This window comes from Muscardinus avellanarius (assembly GCF_963383645.1).
Source record: "Muscardinus avellanarius genome assembly, chromosome: X".
Lineage (NCBI taxonomy): Eukaryota > Metazoa > Chordata > Mammalia > Rodentia > Gliridae > Muscardinus > Muscardinus avellanarius.
This window is the reverse complement of record NC_137792.1, coordinates 66,875,994-66,898,691: the sequence shown is the minus strand read 5'-3', so window position 1 is coordinate 66,898,691 and position 22,698 is coordinate 66,875,994. Positions and strand designations below refer to the sequence as shown.

General features: G+C 36.1%; 1 protein-coding gene across 2 annotated transcripts in view; it reads right to left on the bottom strand.

Annotated features, from left to right (window-relative positions):
• Positions 1-22,698, bottom strand: part of MCF2 (MCF.2 cell line derived transforming sequence) — a gene marked incomplete at both ends in the record, with an annotated part of 76,683 nt that overhangs the window by 19,636 nt on the left and 34,349 nt on the right. For both annotated transcript variants that reach the window (XM_080719071.1, XM_080719072.1), the window contains 7 exons: positions 8,789-8,881; positions 11,888-11,957; positions 12,063-12,178; positions 13,104-13,170; positions 14,747-14,835; positions 16,420-16,457; positions 21,231-21,402. In XM_080719071.1, the coding sequence (XP_080575197.1) occupies positions 8,789-8,881; positions 11,888-11,957; positions 12,063-12,178; positions 13,104-13,170; positions 14,747-14,835; positions 16,420-16,457; positions 21,231-21,402 (645 nt within the window). The remainder of the gene's footprint in view (positions 1-8,788; positions 8,882-11,887; positions 11,958-12,062; positions 12,179-13,103; positions 13,171-14,746; positions 14,836-16,419; positions 16,458-21,230; positions 21,403-22,698) is intronic.

The following is a 22,698-nucleotide window of genomic DNA, read 5'->3' as shown; positions in this document are numbered from 1 at the left end:
AGACTGCCCTGTGTGGCCACAGAGACTTATGTGGAAAAGAATAAAGTCACTGGGTTTGTGTATTTGCAAATCACCCCTGTAGAAGTGGAGGTAGGGCTATAGTTAGGCACAGGAGAATGTGAATTAGCAGACAGTCCCTAGGAACATTCATGTAGGAGGAACCTAAAGTTGCAGTTCATCGCACCCTTCCAGGGTATTCAGTCAGTCATGGTGTCTATGGGGTGAAATGACTCAGCCCACTGAATTGCAGGCTTGGAAAGCTATAAACTCGCACCTGCCCATGTTTGGGTGCTACAGGCACCAATGCCAGAAAAGAAAAAGGGATAACATGATTATAGCTGCCCAAGACAACAGTGATGTCCCTGGGCTAAATAACTGAGGCACCTCAGCCCCAGGCTTAAAACTGTACAATTTCTCTCTGCCAGAGCTTGGACCCTGAAAGCAGGGAGGATAGGGGCAAGCATGGCTCATGTGATCAGTTATAGGCTGGGAACTCAAAACAGTCTCTGGGAGCAGAGTTTGTGCCTGGCAGGCATGCATACCAGTGATCACAACCAGCAGATCAGGATCAGAGTCCCATGGACCATCAAAACTCAGTGAGCTAGGCTACAACTTAGGAACAGCAACTGCTGGCCCTGCTGAGCTTAAGCGCACTGGCCACAGAAAGCAGAGGTCAACACTCTGCAGTTTCAAGGGGCTCATGATCAGCAGAACAGCAGTGGGTTTGGGACAGGAGGGGGGTATTAAATTGCAAGCAGTAGATTGAAGACTCTGAACAGAAAATCATAGTCTCTGGCCCTATGGTGTTTGTGCCTGAAGGGCATAGCAGCCTATAGCCAATCAGAGATGTCTGTTTGCCTGCACTTAGAATTATATCTAGTTGAAGAGGCTTTTGGGGACAAACTCAAAAGTTTAATTATATGAGACAGATTGGTAGAGGCAAATATATATCCCCAACATGGGCCTTATTATAAAGGGATAACAAATAGACACTTGACTGACACACAAAGAAAAAAAAGATACCAAGACAACATCAATGCAAACTTGAGAACTCTTAAAATATGAGAATGAAAAACAACAAAGAAACAATAAACTTCTACAAGTCAAAAAGGGAGATCACTGATACTGATATTCAGGAAATGCTACAAGGAGAATTACAATTTTTGATCTTCATTATGATGAAAGCCCACAAAGAAAGTGCAAAGGAAATGATAGATATCATTATATAAATTATATCAATAGAGATATTGAGCCTCTAAAGAAGAACCAAGAACAGGCTTTGAAATAAATGAAGGAGTCAATAAATGAATAAAACACAACAATAGAAACCACTGCTGGCAGGCTAGACCACATAAAAAACAGAGCATCTCTCTTGAAACACAATTCATTCAGACCTAAAAACACAGTCAACAATATGGAGAAGACAGTAGAACCAAACCTGAACATCCAAAAAATATGTAAGTATATGAAACGTCCTAATTTGTGGGTAATAGGCATTAAAGAAAGTCTAAAAGCACAAACCAAGACTATTAGAATCCTCTTCAGAGAAATAATTGGAGAGAATTTAGAAACTTTATAGAAAAAGACTTGGACATTCAAGTACAGGAGACATTCAGAACACCATCAAAATGAGATAAAAGATAGACTTTTCCACACCATAATATTCAAAATGACTAAGACAGAGGCCAAGAAAAGTATATTCAAAACAGCTAGAACAAGAGAACAGGTGACATCCAGGGGCAAAACAATAAAAAGCACACTAGACTTCTCAACTCAAGTCATAAAATGCCAAGAAGGGCTGGTATGATGTGCTCCAAACTCTGGAGAAAAAAAAATCTTCCAATTTAGAATGCTATATCTAGCAAAGATATTATTCAAAATTAATGGAGAAATAACATAGAGAAAATATTTAAAGAAATAAAGCATAAAAAAGAAGCACATTCCAGAACTAGAGAAGAGCCAAATTCTATCTGGAGATCAAAAGGAGAAAGAGAAATAACACTACATCAAACAGAAAACAGAACTTAAAATGAAAAGAAACAAAAATCTTATCTCAAAAATAACACTGAATGCCAAAGGTCTTAACTCCCTGATGAAAAGATATAGACTGGCAATGTGGATCAAAACAAATAATCCAACTACATGCTGCTTGCCAGAAACTCACCTTACATAGATATCCATATGCTAAAAGAAAGAGGATGGAAAAAGATATACCATGCAAATGGAGACCAAAATCAAACAGAGGAAGCAACACTGTGTGTGTGTGTGTGTGTGTGTGTGTGAGAGAGAGAGAGAGAGAGAGAGAGAGAGAGAGAGAGAGAGTGAGTGAGTTTGGGGATGGAACCCAGGGGCATTCTACCTCCAAGCTACTACCACTGCCCTATTTTTTTGTTCTTTATTTTGAAACAGGGTCTCACTAAGTTGCAGAGGGTCTCACTAAGTAGCTGAGGCTATCTGCGAACTGCGATCCTCAGGTCTCAGCCTCCCAAATGCTGGGATTACAAGTGTGGGCCACCACGCCCAGCTAGCAACACTCTTATTCAATAAAAAAGCATCATAAGAGTCAAAGTGAGTCACTTCTTAATAAAAAGAACAATCCAACAAGAAAATATAATGATAGTAAACATTTATTCCCCAAATGTGAGGTGCACCCAATTTTGTAAAACAAACTCTTCGGGACATTAGGTCTCCAAAAGACCCAAATACAATATTACTGGGAGATTTCAACACATCACTCACACCATTAAATCGATCTTCCAAGCAAAAGATGTATGAAGAATGTTCAGACCTAAAGACTACTATAAACCAAATAAACCTAATAGATATATATATAGAATATGTGAATTAACAAGTGAATACATATTCTTTTCAGCTACTAATGAAACCTTCCCCAAAACAGACCACATCCTGGGCCAAAATGCAGTACCAGCAAATTTAAAAAATGTACTATAATTTCCTGCATCTTCTCAGATCACAATGGAATGAAGGTAGATATCAACAACAGGAAGACCAAAATAAATTACATAAATACATGGAGAACGAATGATAGAGTCCTGAATGAGGATTCTATCAGAGAAGACATGAGGGAAGAAATTAAGTTTCCTAGAATTAAATTAAAATAGAGAAATGATGTACCAAAATCAATGGGACACTGTTTTTGTTTTTTTGTTTTGTTTTGTTTTGTTTTGTTTTTTTTTGTTGGTGGTACTGGAGGTGGAAAGCAGGGGCTTTCTACATCCAGGCTATATTCCCAGACCCGCTTTTTATATTTTATTTGGAAGCAGGGTCTCACTAAGTTGCTGAGAGCCTCACTAAGTAGCTGAGGCTGGCTTCGAACCTGTGCGATCCTTCTGTCCCAGCCTCCCAAGCATTGGGATTACAAGCATGCGCCACCACGCCCAACTCTATGGAATACTTTGAAGGCAGTCTTAAGAGGAAAATTTAGAGTACTGAGTATCCATGTAAGAAAAACAGAAAGTCACCAAATAAACAACCTAATGACATACCTCAAGGACAGAAAAAAACAAGAAAAATCTAATCCCAAAGACAGTAGAAGGCAGGATACAATTAAGATAAGAGCATACATCAATGAATTAGAGAACAAAAAATACAAAGTATCAACAAAACAAAAAGCTGGTTCTTTAAAAAAACAAGATTGACAAACTTCTACCCAACCTAACCAAAAGAAAGACTCAAACCAAATTCTTAAAATCAGAAATGAAAAAGGAGACATTACCACAGACAGTGGGGAAATCTAGAGAATCATCAAAAACTATTTTAAAATTATATATTCAAGTAAAATGGAAAACATGGAAGAAATTGACCAATTTCTAGACACATACAATCTACATAAATTGAACCAAGAAGATATAGAAAATCTAAACTGACCAATAACAAGCAAAGAAGTAGAAATGTCAATAAACAGCCTTCCATCAAAGAAAAGCCCAGGTCCAGATGGATTTCCAGCTGAATTCTACAAAACCTTTACAGAATAACTAAACCCAATATGTCATAAGTTATTCTGTGAAATCAAAATAGATGGAATTCTTCCAAATTCCTTCTATGAGGCTAGAATCACCTTAATACCAAAACCAAATAAATATACCTCAAGAAAATGAAAGCTAAGGAGAAATGGGTCACAGGAGGAACTCTAGATGAAAAAGGAGATCCTATAGAGGAACAAACAAGACAACCTAAATGAGGGGATGGGAGGGGGTAAGAAGGAAATTCTCTAAAACACACAATGTACTTAAACATATCGAAGTCAACCACTAAGCCAAGCAAGGGAAAAAGGGATGGGAAGGGAATTGGGTGGGAACTGAGTAGGGGTTAAATCGGTGATGTGTACATGTATGTCCACACAAGTATTTTTACCCCAATATGATGTATGAATATAATGCACCAATAAAAATTTAAAAAAGAAATTTCAGACCAATATCACTGATGAACATAGACACAAATATTCTAAAAATACTAGTCACTGATTAACACAGATACAAATATTCTAAAACAAAGTACACATCATGTGCATATACAACCACATCAATAAAATTTTACACCATGATCAAGTTGGTTTCATCCCAGGAATGCAAGGCTGGTTCAACCTATGCTAATGAATACATGTTAATCACCACATTTTTAAAAAATCACATTGATCACATCTCAACAAATGCTGAAAAAGCATTTGAAAAAAATCCAGCATCCATTCATGTTAAAAAAAAAAAACACTGCAGAAAATCAGAGTAGAAGGAATGTACCTCAACATCATTAAGGCAATATACAATAAACCCATCATATTAAATAGGGAAAAATGCAGAATTTCACTTTAAAATCAGGAACAAGACAAGAATACACACTATCAACACTCCTTTTCAATATAATACTCAAGATCTTGCCAGAGAAATAAGACAAGGAAAAAAAATGAAAGAAATTAAAATAAGAAAAGTAGAATTAAAATTAACTCTATTTGCAGTTAACATGATCCTATATTTAGAAGACCCTAGAAACTCAGCCAAAACACTAAAAGAGTTGATTAACAAATGTAGCAAAATAGCAGGATACAAAATCAACCTAAAAATATCAGTATATGCCAACCATGAATCCACTGAGAAAGAAATCCAGGAAGCAATTTCATTCATAATAACTTTAAAACCAATAAAATGCCTAAGAATAAACCTAATTAAGGGAGCAAAAGACCTTTATAATAAAATTATGAATTATTAAAGAAAGAAATTGAAGAAGATCTTAGAAGATGGAAAGATCTCCCTTGATCTTGGAAAAGCAAAATAAATATTATCAAAATGGCCATTCTATCAAAAACTATATACAGATTCAATGATATCCCTATCAAAATACCAATATCATTCTTAACAGAATTAGAAAAATATATCATAAATTTCATATGAATAAACAAAATACCCAGCATGGTCAAAGTAATTTTCAGCAATAAGAACCATACAGGAGACATCACAATTCCTGACTTCAATTATACTACAGAGATACAGTAATAAAAACAGCATGGTTCCTGACTTCACATAATACTATAGAGATATAGTAATAAAAACAGCATGGTATTGGCAAAAAAACAGACATAGAAACCAACAGAACAGAATAGAAGATACATAAATAAATCCATATAATAATAGTCAACTGATTTTCAACAAAGGTTCCAGGCACATACATTAGAGAAAAGACAGCCTTTTCAATAAATGGTGTTGGGAAAACTGGTTATCCAGTTATAGAAAAATAGACCTAAATCCTTTACCTCTCACTATGCACATGATTTAACTTAAGATGGATCAAAGACCTGAAATTTATTTATTTATTTATTTAATTTTGTGGTACTGGGGATGAAACCCAGGGGCACTCTACCTAAGAGCTACACTTTTTTGTGTCATTTATTTTGAAACAAGTTCTCACTAAATTGCAGATGGCCTCACTAAGTAGCTGAGGCTAGCCTTGAATGGGGATCCTCCTCTCTCAACCTCCCAAGTCCTAGGATTATAAGCGTACATCACCAAACCCAGCTAAGACCATAAATTTAGACCAGAGACTTTGAAGCTACTAGAGAAAGTCATCAGTTCAACACTCCAACATATAGGCACAGATAGTAACTTCTTCGACAAGACCCCCAAAGCTTAGGAAGTTAAAACAATAATTAATAAATGAGATGACATTAAATTAAAAATAAGTTTGTGCTCATCAAAAGAAACAATCAAGAGTCTAAAGAGAAAGTCTACAGAATGGGAGAAGATCTTTGCCAGTTATCCCTGATAGAGGAGTAATATCTAGAATATACAGAGAACTTAAAAGACTTTACACTGAAAAGCATATAACCCAATTAAAAATGAGCAAATTAATACACACTATACAAAAGAAGAAATACAAATTTCCAATAAATATATACAACAGATGAGAAAATAGGGCGACCTGAGGGTATAGGAGGGGGAAGAACGAAATCTCTAAAGTCCATGATGTACATTAACAAACATATCAAAGTCAAACATGAGAAGGAGGGAGGGGGAGGAAATGAAGCGGGAATTGGGTAAGGGCTAATTGGGTGATATGGGCATGTATGCTTCCACCATCTTGTACTCCATTAAGATGTATGACTATAATGCACCAATACAAAGTTAAACAAAGATAAAGGACTAGTTTGAAATATCCCGTATCTATATGATAACAGGAAAATGGGTAATATTGGGTGGAAGTAATCAAAGAAAAAATCAGTTAATTTAGACTTAGAATTCCAAATTCAAAGTAATCCCCCAAGACCAACATAATGAATAAAAATAGTGTCAATATTCAAATCATGAGTTTATTTTTTTGTTTTTTGTTTTTTTTTGGGGGGGTCTGGGGATGGAACTCAGGGGCATTTGACCTCTGAGCTGCGCCCCTAACTTATTTTTTATTCTTTATTTTGAAACCAGGTCTCACTGAGTTGCAGAGGCCTCACTAAGTAGCTGAGGCTGTCCGCGAACCGCGATCCTCCAGGTCTCAGCCTCCCGAATGCTGGGATTACAAGTGTGCGCCACCAAGCCCAGTCAAACCATGAGTTTAAAATAAATTCTGACAAGTTTTCAGAGGATAAAATTTAGGCTTCCTGCAATGGAAAAAAATCAATCGGGCATCAGAAATCTGAAATATATGCTGGAAGTTTACAATACAATGGAGCAGCCTGGTATGGTGATACAAACCTATAATCCCAATACTTGGACGACTGAGATAGGAGGATTATAGGTTTGAGAATAGCCTTAGTAACCTAATAAGATACTGTATAACCCAGATGGACATGGTGATACACACTTGTAATCCTAGCATGTGTGAGGCTGAGATAGGAGGATCATGGTTCACGGACAGCCTCTGCTACTTGGTGAGGTCCTCTGCAACTCAGTGAGACCCTGTTTCAAAATAAAGAATAAAAAATAGGGCTGGGGTGTAGCTTGCAGGCAGAATGCCCCTGGATTATATTCTTAGTAACACACACACACACACACACACACACACACACACACACACACACAAAAACAAGATACTTCACAACCTAGTGAGATCCTATTTCAAAATAAAAGCTAAAGTGGGGCTGGAGGTGTAGCTCAGAGGTAGAATACCCCTGGGTTTAATAATCAGTACCAAAAAATATAAACAATATATTCTAATTTCTTAGGATAATTATTAATTTTTTGTGGTACTGGGAATGGAATCCAGGGGCTTTCTACCTCTGGTCTACACCCCCAGACCTATTTTACATTCTATTTTGAAACAGGGTCTCACTAAGCTGCTGAGAGCCTCACTAAGTAGCTGAGGCTGGCTTCGAACCTGCATGATCCTCCTGTCTCAGCCTCCCAAGCACTGGGATTACAAGTGTGCACCACCACACCCAGTAAGAATAATTATTAATTTTAATTCTTTATCTACCCATGTTAACAATCAGTGTTAGGATAGAATGAAGATGTTTACAAATTCTATAAGCTTTTAGAAACTTTTATCTACCCTACACATTTTCTTAATAAACTACTAGAGGATGTGTTCCAGGAAACAAGAAATTAAAACAAGAATGATGAAAAATGGCACCCAGAATCAGAAGAGTCTATTCAACAGACAAGTAAAGGGTATCCCCAAAATGTTATTCACCAAGATCTTGAGATGAAAGTTGTGCAGCAGGCCACATGAGTCAATTGGAACTTGTCAAAAAACATGTCTTTGAGAAGATAAAATTTAGAGCAAATCAGTGACTACAAATACAGTGAGAATAAATTATATTTATACCTCCTAAAACTCAAAGATGTTGGAGTAGCAATCAGGACAAGTATCTAAAAAATTAAATGAGCAAAAAAAGACTATTGCAAGAAAAACAAAAGGGAAGGTAAAACATCCACATGTTACTAGAGATTCATCTAAGCAAAGAAATTACCATAGTCTTAGTAAGTAAATATAGTATATCAACCTAACCCAAATTGAAATATAACTAGTTGAATTTTGAAAGGAAATAGAACCACATGTGTATGTGGTCATGGGGCAACAGAACGTGAAGAGCTGAGTCCTTGTCTCCTATGGTGAGGAGGAGAGAGATAAATATATTATTTGGAGATATGGAGGTAAATAGCAAAAGAAGGAACTTAAAAGCAATGAAAATGGTTGCTTGTGGGAAAGAAAGATAGTGTTTTAGAGAGAATATTAACTTATATACATATATAATTTACTCAAAACAGAAAGAAAATTGAATTGGTAAATAAGAAATATCCCAATATTTTCCATAAAAAATTCAATATGTAAATAATTACTATACCTGAAAAAAGGCACATTCTGAATACTTTCTCCAAATCAACTCTGATCTGGGCTTATTCTGACAGTATTTTGCATATATCTGAAAATCATCCTTCTGTGATAAAGAACAAATTCAAACACATTACCAATTTACAAATACATAAAAGTTGTTATCAAGAATGACTACAATGAACCAATAAAAATAAATAAATATGTAAGAGTGATTGAGCAAGAATGAATGTAGCCAAGCTTTGTGGGGAATATAAAAATAAAGGAGCATTCTTAATATTTCAGGAATTACATGTCGATTGGACCTGGTGGCAGTACACATAATTATTCAAGTAATTTCAGAAAACCCACTTGAAATGCTTGAGAGGGGAAAAAGCCTTCTCTGAATTATAAAAACAACCCTGACCATAAGCCATTTGGGTATCAAAAAATGTATCTTCCATGACATTAGTTTCTCGGTTTCCTAACAAATGTACTTATAACTTACTTCCAAGTTTGGGCCTGTGATCCTTAGTTTATCATGGGGATATCATTATTGCAACACAGCTACCTAGGCATCTGGGATGCAATGTTCTCTCCCTGGAATCATCTTTTCCTAATCCTCATCTACGGGGCTCTGTCTCCTACTTGTTCTTTAACATTCGTATAATGGGTCATACCTCCAAGTCTATGTAAGATGCCGGCCTGTTTTGGTTTGTAAGTGGAATGACCCCAAAGTAGCAGTGCTCAGAGGTGGGGCTCCTGGGAAGTAATTGTTTTTCTCAATTTCTCTACAAAAATGGTCTTTCACTTGGTATTCACACAGCTTATCACAATACCTGGCACATACAAAGTATGTCATCAAAGAGTATTGGTACACATGAGTAATCCCAGTACTTAGGAGACAGATACAGAAGGAAAGCAGGTTTGTGTCCAGCCTTAGCTACTTAGTGAGACCCTCCACAACTTAGTAAAACCCTATTTCAAAATAAAGAATAAAAAATATAGCTGGGGATATAGCTCAGAGTTAAAATGCCCCTGGGTTTAATCCCCAGTACCACACGAAAAAAGTATTTATTAAAATACTACTAGTTACCAAGAACACTGCTAACCTAGCTGGGTATGGTGGTGTATGCTTGTCATCCCAGTAGGTGGGAGGCGGAGACAAGAAGATCTCTCTGAGGTCAGCCTTAGCAATTTAGTGAGACCCTCAGCAACCTAGCAAGACCCTGTTTCAAAACAAAATTGAAAATAGGAGAATGTAGCTCATAAGTAGAATGCACATGATTTTAATCCCTAGTACTATGCATGTACACACGTATACGCATACACACACACACAAAAAAAAAACTCTGTTAACCTTATGAGAGATACAAATATATAGAGTATGGACCCTGTCTCAAAGACGTTTTCGTCTAGTTATCAAGGGAAACCATGTAGACATATGACAAAATGGTTAATATAAAATCTCTGATGAGTAGCACAGACTTTACATAGAGAAATCCAAAGGGTCTTCCTCTGCTATTCCTTGAGGAACTTGAGGAACAATCTGTCCATGGTTCAAATGTGCTTAAAGTTAGAACATGTTTTTTTTAATAGTAAGGATACAGAGTTCTTTAGCATATTCTTTTCCTTCTTTATAAAAGACTTTCTGATAAAAAAAATACCTGTTTTAAAGTTTGCAACAATTACATCTATCAAATTGTGTCCAAAAGCAGTGTAAAACTGATCTTTCAAGAAGAACTAGCTAGGTATGGTGGCTCACACTTGTAATCCCTGCATTCAGGAGGCTAAGTCAGAAGGATCTCAGTTCGAGGACAGCTTCAGCTACTCAGCGAGGCCCTTCACAACTCCACAACTCAGTGAGGCCCTGTTTCAAAATAGAGAATAAAAAATAGGGTTGGGGGTATAGCTCAGAGGTAGAATGCCTCTGGGTTCCATTCCCAGTACCACAAATTCAAAAAAAAATGAAAGAAGAAGAAGAAGAAGAAGAAGAAGAAGAAGAAGAAGAAGAAGAGGAGGAGGAGGAGGAGGAGGAGGAGGAGGAGGAGGAGGAGGAGGAGGAGGAGGAGGAGGAGGAGGAAGAGGAGGAGGAGGAGGAGGAGGAGGAGGAGGAGGAGGAAGAGGAGGAGGAGGAGGAGGAGGTGGAGGAGGAGGAGGAGGAGGAGGAGGAGGAACAACTACTACTACTACTACTACTACTACTACTACTACTACTACTACTAGATAAGGAGAAGAGGGTAGAAGAAACCATTCTGAGAGAAGCTGGGCGTGATGGCACACCAAGCTTGTAATTCCAGCATTTGGGAGGCTGAGAGAGGAGGATTGCAGTTTAAGGACAGCCTCAACTATGTAGTGAGACCCTTTGCAACTCAATGACATCCTGTTTCCAAATAAAGAATAAACAATAGGGCTGGGCATGTGGGGTGTAGCTTGGAGGTAGAATGCCTCTGGGTTCTTATAAGAAAAGTAGAAAAGAAAAGAAAAGAAAAGAAAAGAAAAGAAAAGAAAAGAAAAGAAAAGAAAAGAAAAGAAAAGAAAAGAGAAGAGAAGAGAAGAGAAGAAAAAGAAACTATCCTGAGAGCACGGAAATGGAGGTGAGAACAACCATTACCTAGGAAATAGAGTTTCCTAAGCACATTCTTGGGTCATAGAATAATGAACTTGCCTGAAAGATTTTGTTAAATACAAAGAACAGATAACTTTCTGCCATGTGAAGTTCAGCCTTGGTGGCTGAAAATTCTGCTACATTTGATTTTAAGATTTACAAATATTAGAAAGGAATACCAAGGCATCTTTTTAGCTAAAAATTAACCAGGAGTAGTTTTTCTCAGATGATCCTTACTCTCGGGTCTTTATAGCCAGAGTAGTTTCTAGATTCATAGGAACATGATTTCTAGGATCTAACCCATCAATGCATCTGATGCCAAAGAATGTCCAATACATGTTCTGGTACCCCACTGCATCAGTTTCTGCAACAAAACTTGTTTTATCAGGAAGTACTTACTGAAATTGATGTCTCTTCTACAAAAGCATAAAGAGATTTCAAATGATCTTTTTCCAAATATAGTCTTATAAAATAAGTTACTATTTCAGAGTCCAATATTTATATAATTTAAAAAATGAGACTAACCCTTTCCAGGAAACAAGGTCCCACTTTTTCTGGAGCATCAGAGCAATTTTCCAGGCTGCTCATGAAAATGCTGTAAAATTTTCAGAGAAAAAAGGATTTGTGTGAAATATAAATAACTGGTCAAGTGCCCTCTTATAAATATCATGAAAAATAATTCAATTCAGCAACTACATACTTGTTATGGAATTCATATATTTCTGCCATATTTCCAAAGAGAACATCCTTTTTAGTTCTCAGGAGAGGTGGCATAAGATCAAACATCTCTGGATTATCCATCTCTGCTCTATAGCCCTACATAAAATAAGTACATTTATGCATTTGAAAAATGTTTAAATAGCATTTAACTGGACCACCAAAGATGTAAGTATAGTAGAATATGTGGGGAATTTGTAGGTGAAGCTGTCTGAATTTTAACATTCAAATATTCTAATTCCAGCTGGGCACGGTGGCACACGCCTAGAATCTCAGTACTTTCGAGGCTAAGATAGGAGGATCACAGGTTCAAGGACAGCCTCAGCAAGTAGTGAGACTCTCAACAACTTAGCAAGACCCTGTTTCTAAATAAAACTAAAATAGGGCTCGGAGTGTAGCTCAGAGGTAGAATGAGCCTGGGTTCAATCCCCAGTACCAAAACAAAAATTCTAGTTTCCAAATTTATGTATGAGATTGTTTTTTAGGAAGCAGGATAAGAAAGTCAAGATTTTCCACTCAGTGTTCAGAATCAAATGGCAGCTCTTTGGCTTTCAAGGTAGCTTGTGGTGTTGGAAACAAAATAGAAATTAATTATGAAAAATTATAGTACAGATCCATCAGGTCCATCAACTTCTTAAAATGTTACTAAGCCTTTAGTTTTTTTCAGACCAAATTAATATCATGGCATTCATGTGAAAAGAGTATTTTTATTCCATTTTCATTTCTTTATACCACAATCTCTAAATGGCACCTTGGGATAAATTATAACAATTCACTGTATCCCTAAGAGACCAGCTTCTCTCTTCTGTAATAAATTCTGAATCAACCATTGCCAATACTAAGAGAAAACATAAACATACATATTTGAATAATCTGTAGCCTCAAACAATAGGTGAGATGCCCACTGCTGCTCTCTGAAAACTGAGGAAGGAGACAAAAATTAAAAATTATCTCAAAGGCCTCCTAATGAATGTAGCAAGGGACCATTCAGGAAAATGGGGAAAATACCATTAGAGTAACTTACCAACAAAACAGTAAACAATTCTCGAACGTAAACCCTCTCAGTCTGTATCAGCTCATTTAAGACGTGACTAAAATGAAAAGACCATATTTATCACTTACTCTATTACTTGAAAATTATATTACAACATTTCAATGATTATCATTATAAACTGTCTAAGGTAAAAGTAATAAATGCACAGGAACTCTCAATGGTTGTGGTTTTAGCATCAAAATATGAAACTAATTTTATGGTTCTTAGAGTAAGTACCACCCATGAGACTCTTTAAAATATATTCAATAGAAAGTGGGTGATCAAAGCTTATTATTATAAAAATTACTTACAAAATTTATTTCTGCTTCACTAAGATTAAGAATAAATTTACTAAAACTCACAAAATCTATTTCTAAATGCCTAGTATATTTTATTTTATTTTATTTTGTCTTATCTTATTGTGGGAGGACAGAATTTTTTGAGCTTTAGTGCTCTCTCTCAAATAAAGAGGAGTAAAGGTTTAAGCCAGGTATAGTGGTACAGGATTATATTCCAGTACTTGAGAAGCTAAGACAGGAGACTCCCCAGTTGCCTCAACAACTTAACAAGATCCTCAACAACCTAGAGAGACCCTGTTCCAAAGCAAAAATAAAATAGGGCTGGAGGCGTTGCTTGGAGGTAGAACACCCCTGTGTTCAATTCCTATAGGATTATATATACATACACACAACACAGATATATTAGCATTTTAGGCAACATATTTTCCTGTTCTCAGTGATTTTCTAATTTTTGGATACACAATTTTAGATACACAATAAATCTATTAAAATGGTAACCTAAATATAAACTATACATAAGCTTTTGTAGTAATTTGTCTACTCTCTCTGTGGTTTCCAATTGACTTATATTTAAAATTTATTTTCATCTCCCCAATATAAGTAAATCATTAATTTTTTTATCTTTGGTCCTTTTCTTGCTATCTTTTAAAAATACAAACCAATTAGCCAGCATGGTGGTGCACGCTTGTGATCCCTGCACTTGGGAGGCAAAGACAGAAGGATCGAGCTGGTTCGAAGCCAGCCTCGCTGGCTTAAGAGACCCTGTTTCCAAATAAAAACATAAAATAGGTCTGAGAGTGTAGCCCAGAGGTAGAAGGGTTTCCAGGAACCCCAGTACCACCAAAAAAAATACAAAGCAATTAATACTTCAAAATTATTGAATACATATATAACTTGCTGCAAAATACTGGCTACTTATAATTCTGTAATAAATATCAATATAATACTGTAAATGTCAGCAAAGCAATGTTTATTGGTGAAATGGTTTTATTTTTCTTTTTTATTTGTGGTACTAGAAATTGAACCTAGGGACATTCTACCCCAAAACTATACCCCATCCCTTTTTTATTTTTTTGCTTTGAAACAGGGTCTCTAGGTTCCTGAAAGTTTCACTAAATTTGCTGAGGCTATTCTCAACCTTGCAATCTCCCTGTCTCCGCCTCCCAAGTACTGGGATTACAGGTTTGTGGCACCATGCCTGGCAACTCTTGCTCTTTTTATCATGGGTATGGAGCCCCAATATATGCATTCAAAATTCTAAGCACTGTGAACACTGAACCAGAGACTCCTACTAGAAGATGTACATGCGAGTATAAGTTAATAAATAAAGTATACTTTTTTAAAATATCCAAGCTATTGTCACTGTCCAAACTGGAAGATTGTCCAGAACTTCTCTTATCTCGACAATCATGTATCACTTCAATCTGAAATAAGGAATAGTTAAATTAGCATATTTTTAGGTATAGTTCTTCAAGGAAACAAAATAAACCTGTATAGAGGAATATTAAGATTTCGTGAGTTGATACAAGAATAGAAAGACATGTAAGACTGTGGAATTTGGCATTTGTCTCTTTTCCTTCTTGAAAAACAGACTTATGGTTTTACAATATGATAACAAGGTCATTTACTAGCCTTCTAATAGTCTAAGAAAAATCTTAGTATATTACTATATGCTACACATTGTACAAGGAATCTATAATACTATTTTACCTTTACAGTAAGCTTATGATGTAGATGTTCTATTATTATCCTCATTTTATAAATAAGAACGCTGAGATCCAGAGTACATACCCAAGGTTATTGAACCAGTTCAGTGACAGAAATGGGATTAAGAGCCTGGCAATTTGGTTAAGTGACAGAAATAGGATTAAGAGCCAGGCAATTTGGTTTTATATTTTTTGCCACTATGCTGTACTGTACTGCCTCTGGGAGAAGAATTCTTGACTTTATTTACCATCAAGGACACTCAAAGAAAATTCAGCATCTTATAAATATGATGAGGCCACTATCTGAAGGTACCAGCCACTTATGGATAACTTAGAAGCAAGGAATCTCATTCAATAGACCTCCATACTTTTCCACAAAGGATAATTCCAGGAGCCCCCAGAGGATGCCTGAAACACATTATTTGATTTTTCTGGTACATATGTGCCTATGATAAACTTTATATTATAAATTAGGCACAATAAGATATTAACAACAACTGTGTAGCCAGGGGTGATGGTACACACTTGTAATCCCAGTACTTGGGAGATTGAGACAGGAGGCTCACAGGTTCAGGGTCAGTCTTAGCAACTTAACAAGGCCCTCAGCAACTTAGTGAGACCCTGTTTCAAAATAAAAATAGTAAAATAAAAAAGGGCTGGGGATAGCTCAGAGGTAGAATGCCCATGGGTTCAATTACTAGTACCACCAAACAAACAAAAAGAATGAATCTCAATGAAGGAAACACCCAAGAACAGTGGTTGTGCTTGCTTTCCCCCACCTCAGATATCCCACTTAATATTTCTGAAGCACAGCTAACTACAGGTAACAGAAACTGTGGAAAGCAAAGCCAATAATAAGGTGGACTACTGCATATAGCAATAAATGAGAGGATATATTTTCTGAGCTCACAGTTGGCCTCTGCATGGCCCATTAGAACCTGGTCTCTGTCTGCTTCATACTTGAGGAACTGGAATATTTCATGCAAGAAAACTCCTTCTGTATAAAGGTATGACATTATGTAGGGTTTTTTTATGGAGGGGTAAGGAGAAACTGGAACTCATTAATGCAATGTTCTACAAAAACGATTCTGGAATTGAGCCAGGACTTGAGAGATTGTTCATACATCTCTGCAGCTATGCCAGTACTGCAATTAGACACAATTCAATAGCAGTTTCTTATTGGATGAAATAGTCTTTCAAATGCAAATATCAGTCTAGTGAATGAAAATTATGGTCTATGCCCCATGTCAAATCTGCAACTACAGCATTAAAGTGAGTTTTTAATTAATTAATGATATTTACTTTTAAGTTGCTCTGATTTTGTCTCCAAGTCTTCTTCCCTGTTTAAAAAAATGTAAAAAGAAGAAGTTCAAACCAAAATGAAAGCCAGCACTTTTACTGAGAGCACATGCAAATTTACTAAATAATTAGAAAGTTAATATGCTAATACAGTTATATTTAAATCACACCATAGAAGATGGTGATTGGTTAGAATTAGCTATGCAATTCCAATTTCTTATGAGCATTACTTTGCAGTGTACTCACCCATTCTCTCACTCATCAAACATTCACTTGCTAAGCACGGAGCTAGGTGTTAGTCCTCCTAAATTTATAGATTTCTGATTATTTGTAGATTCAGTGTTTATTCTGATATGTAAACATTTAATTAGATTATAGGTCACTGATCAGATGGATCAAAAATACTTTTAAAAATCCAAATTTAAGCAGTAATTAGAGAATCTAACATTTACTTACTACACACTACATACTAGACACTGACCTAAGCCCTAAGGATGCATTTTTCTTATTAATATGCAAATCCACCCAAGGAGGTACGTAGTAATGACTTCTGTCCCCAATAATTAGATAAGGATCTACAGGTAGTATTTTGTCACAAAAAAAAGGTATTATTTAAATTCATGTAATCTATAATTAGGGTACATTTTTCTAACAACTATTTACAACAGCATTTCCAAAACATGTTAAAATGCTTTTAAAAACTTCCATCAAAATTCAAGGTTTTAATCTTTATGTTTAAACAATTTCAGTACAAAGGGTGAGTCCCTGTATTACTAACCAAGGAGTCATATATTTCTAAAATGTTCAATCAAAGCCTAGATTAAATTCCTAATTCTTAGAGATGTTTTCACCAATATTGGGTACATGGATCCCCTCTCTGCATGGAAGGATCCCCTCCTGACTTGGCAGGAGCCAGTGTCAGGAGCTCTCAGGAAAAAGATGTACAGTTACAATCTCTTTACTGTGTACTTAACTTTTCATTTACCAAAATATTTATTCTATACATGTATATATGTTTTTATGTCCATACAATCACATATACATATATATTAGACATAGTGGGAATTACTATATTAAATCCATTTCTCAATAAATATTGATGTGCCAAACTTTAAGGAAGCCTGATCTACAGAGGTTCAAGCTTATTTCTAAAGAAAACCTAAGGTATAATTATTCATTTTACTGATTTAATTCTTTATAAAAATTAAGAGATGCAAAGGGAAAACAGATTCAGCTTATAAAGAACATATCTTTTGTGAAAAGCAAGGTAGAAATATTCATTCGTTCAATATAAATATACACAAAATGATTGAGTACCTATGCAATATGCTAAGCTCCATGTTTAGAGATACCAGGAATTGAAGTGCAGTCAAACCTTAGTCTAGCAAGTGAGATGGAAAGCAGACAGCTACACTGAAGCTGAGAAAAAACTGGGAGGCTTGTCATCACACAGCATGAACTTCTCACTGACATGGGGTACAAGGGAAATGCAGCAGAGGGGAAGGAAAGCTTATCTGAAAGAAGTGGCCTAGAGATAGGAAATCTGATGAAGAAGCTAGCAATGGGGCAAGTGACTGGAAGGCAAGTGTATTCCAGAGACAGAACAGTAAGTAAGTGGCAAGTCCACAAGATGAGTATACAGAGGAAAGGCAAGGAGAGCAGGGAAACTGCTGCTAATGTTGAGGCCACAGAGATGATGCTAGCTCAGACTGGAAAAGCAAACAGCAAAAAGAAAAGAAATGGGACTGAAAAGAAATGGATGAATATGAGAGGTATTGGGGAAGCAAAAATCTATAGTACATAGGAATTTTTTGACCAATTTGAAGTAGGACTGGAAAGAGAAAAGTTAGGTCCTAATCTGGGGCAACTGAGGGAATCACCATGTCTGTCACTAAAATGAGGAAAGGAAGGTTTATAAGGAGATGCATTCATTTAGAGTATGCTGAATCTGAGCTTCCTATGGGAAATTCAAGGAGGTAAATGATAAGCCCATGCCTGAAGCTTAAGACAAAAACTAGACTCAAGGTACAGATTTAGGAACTGAAACCACATCGGTCATTTGATCTCTCACTGGCGATATCCTGCCATAATTCTTCCCTGTACTAAATATTAATTCAACAAATATGTATTGTATCCTACTAGTTGCCAGGCACTGTGCTGGGTGCAGGATTCTTTTCAATGCAAAAATAAATAAATAAATAAACGCACAAAATAAAAGAACCAAAAAAAGTTTGACTCATTTTTATAAAAAATTAACATATTTTGATTTTGTCATATTATATGTATTTGGATTAGCAAACAAAAGTCTTAAAGGATTACCTAGAATGAGTTGTTGTAATCCCCATTCCTCACAGAGCAATGAAGTATGATGAATGACGTTTGTAGCATAATTAATGCTTTCATTTCATTTGAGAACAATGATGGATGAAGAATAACACATCTATTGGTCCATGTCATTTATTCATTAAGCTGCCTTATTCCTCAGAAATATATTAGGTAGTCTTAAACTGAGGCAAATCAAAGCTACTTCCAAGACAAAGAGCTGGATTGGCAATGGCAAATGAAAGAAAGCCCAATTCGCCTTAACATCAGTAATTGTTTTTTCATTTTGTCTCATTTGTGTGTCTATTTCATGAAAGATGCTGATTTGAGAAGCATAAGCTACTTTTAACATAATCCTTTTCCAAAGTAAGGGTGGTGGTTATGAAAAGAAAGAAAAGGTTCTTGGCATGTAGAACTCGAGAACGAACTGCTACTATTTTTAAAGGCCAAACTGGTTTCTCATGAGTACCCAAACTCAAAAAATGGGTTGATGACAAGTAATATAATAAAGTTGGGTACCTTTTGAAAAAAGTTTACATGCTTGAAAAAAGTATCCAAGTCCCACTGCAGAAAGAAAGTGTAATACCATTAAATAGGAATATGAAAAAGGAAATGAGATGATACCAAAAATTTTTTTCTTTGAGTACCTAATGATTTGAGTGGGTTTTAGACAGTCATTTCACCACCCTGATCTTCAATCCAAGATGTACCATGTCAGGAGATCAGCTTTTAAAGGACAATTAAGCAAGGAGCCTATCACAGGAGAGGAATAGCCCAGTGTTTTTAATCCTTTTTATAATCTGCCCCTTTTTTGCATTTTGTCTTCATAACAACCCTTTGAGTCAGTAGCTATTATGTCCCTATTTTACAGACAGGGAAATTAAAATGAAGGAAGGTAAGTAAACTGCCTAAGGTTAGAAAGCCAATGAAGCCAGAAATCTAACTGAAATCTGTCTTTTGCTTAAGAATATCACCTATTCTTATAGCTAGTCTTGAAGGTAGTCCCTTACTTTTGTCATTGTCATTATTCTTTTAACTCTTCCAGTATATTTGAAATTCCCACGATTTTTTTTTTTTTTTTGGTGATGGTGGTACTGGGGTTCCTGGAACCCCTTCTACCTCAGGGCTACACTCCCAGACCTATTTTATATTTTTATTTGGAAACAGGGTCTCTTAAGCCAGTAAGGCTGGCTTCAAACCTGAGCGATCCTTCTGTCTCTGCCTCCCAAGCATGGGGATTACAAGCATGAGCCACCATGCCTGGCGAAATTCCCAGGATTTTTTAATATAGTCAATGTTATTCATTTAGGGCATGGTTTATAGTTTTGAGTGATTTATATATTTACAACTATTAAGTATATAACTTTCATTGTCTTAACCTGTTTTCATCATCTCTTTATCTTCACCTGCTTTTATTACCTCATTTTAATCTGATCCATGCTGGAGATGTACCATATTTTCATGTTCATTATACCTTGCTTAAGTATTTCTGAATTTTCAAGCAGTTCCCTATACTAGTGAAGTCCCTGCTTCTACTTAGAGGAGAGAGACCAAATTTAGTTTCATAGCCACCCATTATATTAATTTAGAAACCTGAAGACCATTTAATATCTTTTCCCTCAGAGGTTCTAAAGGCAGCTCAAGGAAAACCCTTGGGGCAATAGGTCCATATTATTTTCAGAATAAACACCATTATGAGGATAATTATTTTCCCACAGAACCTAGAAAAGAAGTGTCAATTCCACTGCTGAAATAGACTATAAAGATTAAAACTAGGAAGCTGGGTGTGGTGGCGCACGCTTGTAATCCCAGCATTCTGAAGGCTGAGACCCGGAGAATCCCGGTTTGTGGACAGCCTCAGCTATTTAGTGAGGCCCTCTGCAACTCAATCAGACCGAGTTTCAAAGTAAAAAATAAAAAGTAGAGCAGTGGGTGTAGGTCGGAGTTCGAATGCCCCTGGGTTCCATCCAAAAAAAAAAAAAAAAGGATTAAAACTAGAAAAGAGACTATAATGGGATATTACCAAAAAAGTTTATTCTGTTTACCAGCACCTACTTAGAAAAATTACATCTTATTATCCAGGCCACTAGTATACTAGAAACACATAAGAAAAAAATAGCGTAATAGAGTATTGAATAGAGTATTGAATATATGCATAGATATGCACACATATGCATATAACAATTCATATCCTTTCTGCCACCTGTAGAAGAAAAGTATGAGTTTGAAGATAGTAAAATTTTCATACTCATTTCTAAGGCTAGAATACTCAGTGCTGAGATGTGCACTATTTCCTTACTACATTTTATAACTGCATAATATTCTCGATCTTACTCTTGCCTTTTGCAGTCATTTAAATATGAACAAAGATGCTAAGATAAATTTCAATTTATTAAGACTGAAGAAAGAATTCAGCATTTATACCAATAGTAACAAAGTAAACATTACTAGCAAGACAAGAGGAACTAGAAAAGGCGAATGTGATGTTTTACCATGTTTAGTTGAAAAAAATGGTGCTCTGGATCTGATCAAATTTTCAGATGGAGGTACCACAAATTGGATTGGCCTCACACGCTTATCTGTCAGGTTCCTGAAACCAGCCTGTTGGTTTTCAAATATGCTTCTAATATTTTCAAGCTTGAGTTGTACAGTCTTTATTTGAACCTGTAGGTTGCATTAGGAGATATATTCTGAAATAGGGTCATAACAAATCCTATTACATTTCTCAGATCTAGATGTTTAAAAAATAAGAGTCTAAAATATAACCAGAAAAAAACAGAAAAGTAACAGAAAGCAGATTAATGCATTTTCTTTACATGGACATAAAACCAAGATCTCAACCAAAACATCCAGAGGAAGAAATTTATCGAGCAGCATGAAAATGGTCATGGCAGAGAGTGATTTGCCCTCTTTGGCTAGAAAGGATGTTAGCTAAAAAAGACATATTACTTTTTCCCTATTTAGCATGAGAAGGCCACCAAGTTACAAAAACAATCAAATGAACAAGATTGTAGTAGTACCCTGTTACATTATAGTAGCTTTCCCTATGTCTTAACAGTCTCCTCAGAGCCACCAATGAATAAAACATCCTTCTGCCTCTAGGAAGATGCTTTGAGACAGCCAGAGAATCAGCTATTTGTTGTGACACCATTATTTCTGATTTCCTAGCTAAGCATAAATTTAGATATTAATCCAAACTTAGGGTCAATTATAAGTTATGTTTTTTTCTGGTACTAGGGATGGAACTCAGTAGATTTCTACCTTTGAGCTACAATTCAAGCTCTTTGTATTTTTTTATTTTGGATACAGGATCTCAGTAAGTAGTTGAGGTCCTCACTAAATTGCTGAGGCTGGCGTCAAATCTGTGATCCTACTATCTCAGCCTCTCAAGTGTGGGAATCATAGGCATTCACTATCATACCCAGCCCAATTATATATTTTCTTAGTAAATAGCATTACAAATGCACTTAACTTATACTGGGGATAGAGTCATTCATGGCATTTCCAAGGGGATGTACCAGACTAAGCCATAGGTCTCTACCTTTCTCATACCAACATTCTACCTGTTCCCCCTTCCCCAAGAAGACCCAGGTCCTTTTCTTTACCCCTTTATTTTCAAACAGAGTAAGAAAGTCAGATCTAGGTCCAACAAAAATTTATGGGTGGCCACTGCAGCACAAAAGAAAGATGAAATATGTGTGAGGTAGAGTACTGTTGACAAGGGTCCAATAATCTTGAGCAGCTTTGGCCCTTGCTTCAAGGATACACAAGGAAATTTAAGAGAGTTTAAATACGGAGTCAGAGCTCATAAGGGAAACTACTCTTCGTTATATAGCAAGCATATGCCTTTGGATTCTTTGACTCTTGAAAGCAGCACTATTCTCAACTCTAATCTGTAACCAGGTCTGTGTATGTGCAAGTTGTCAGAAAGTTAGCTGGGAGATGGTAAAACTCTTATAC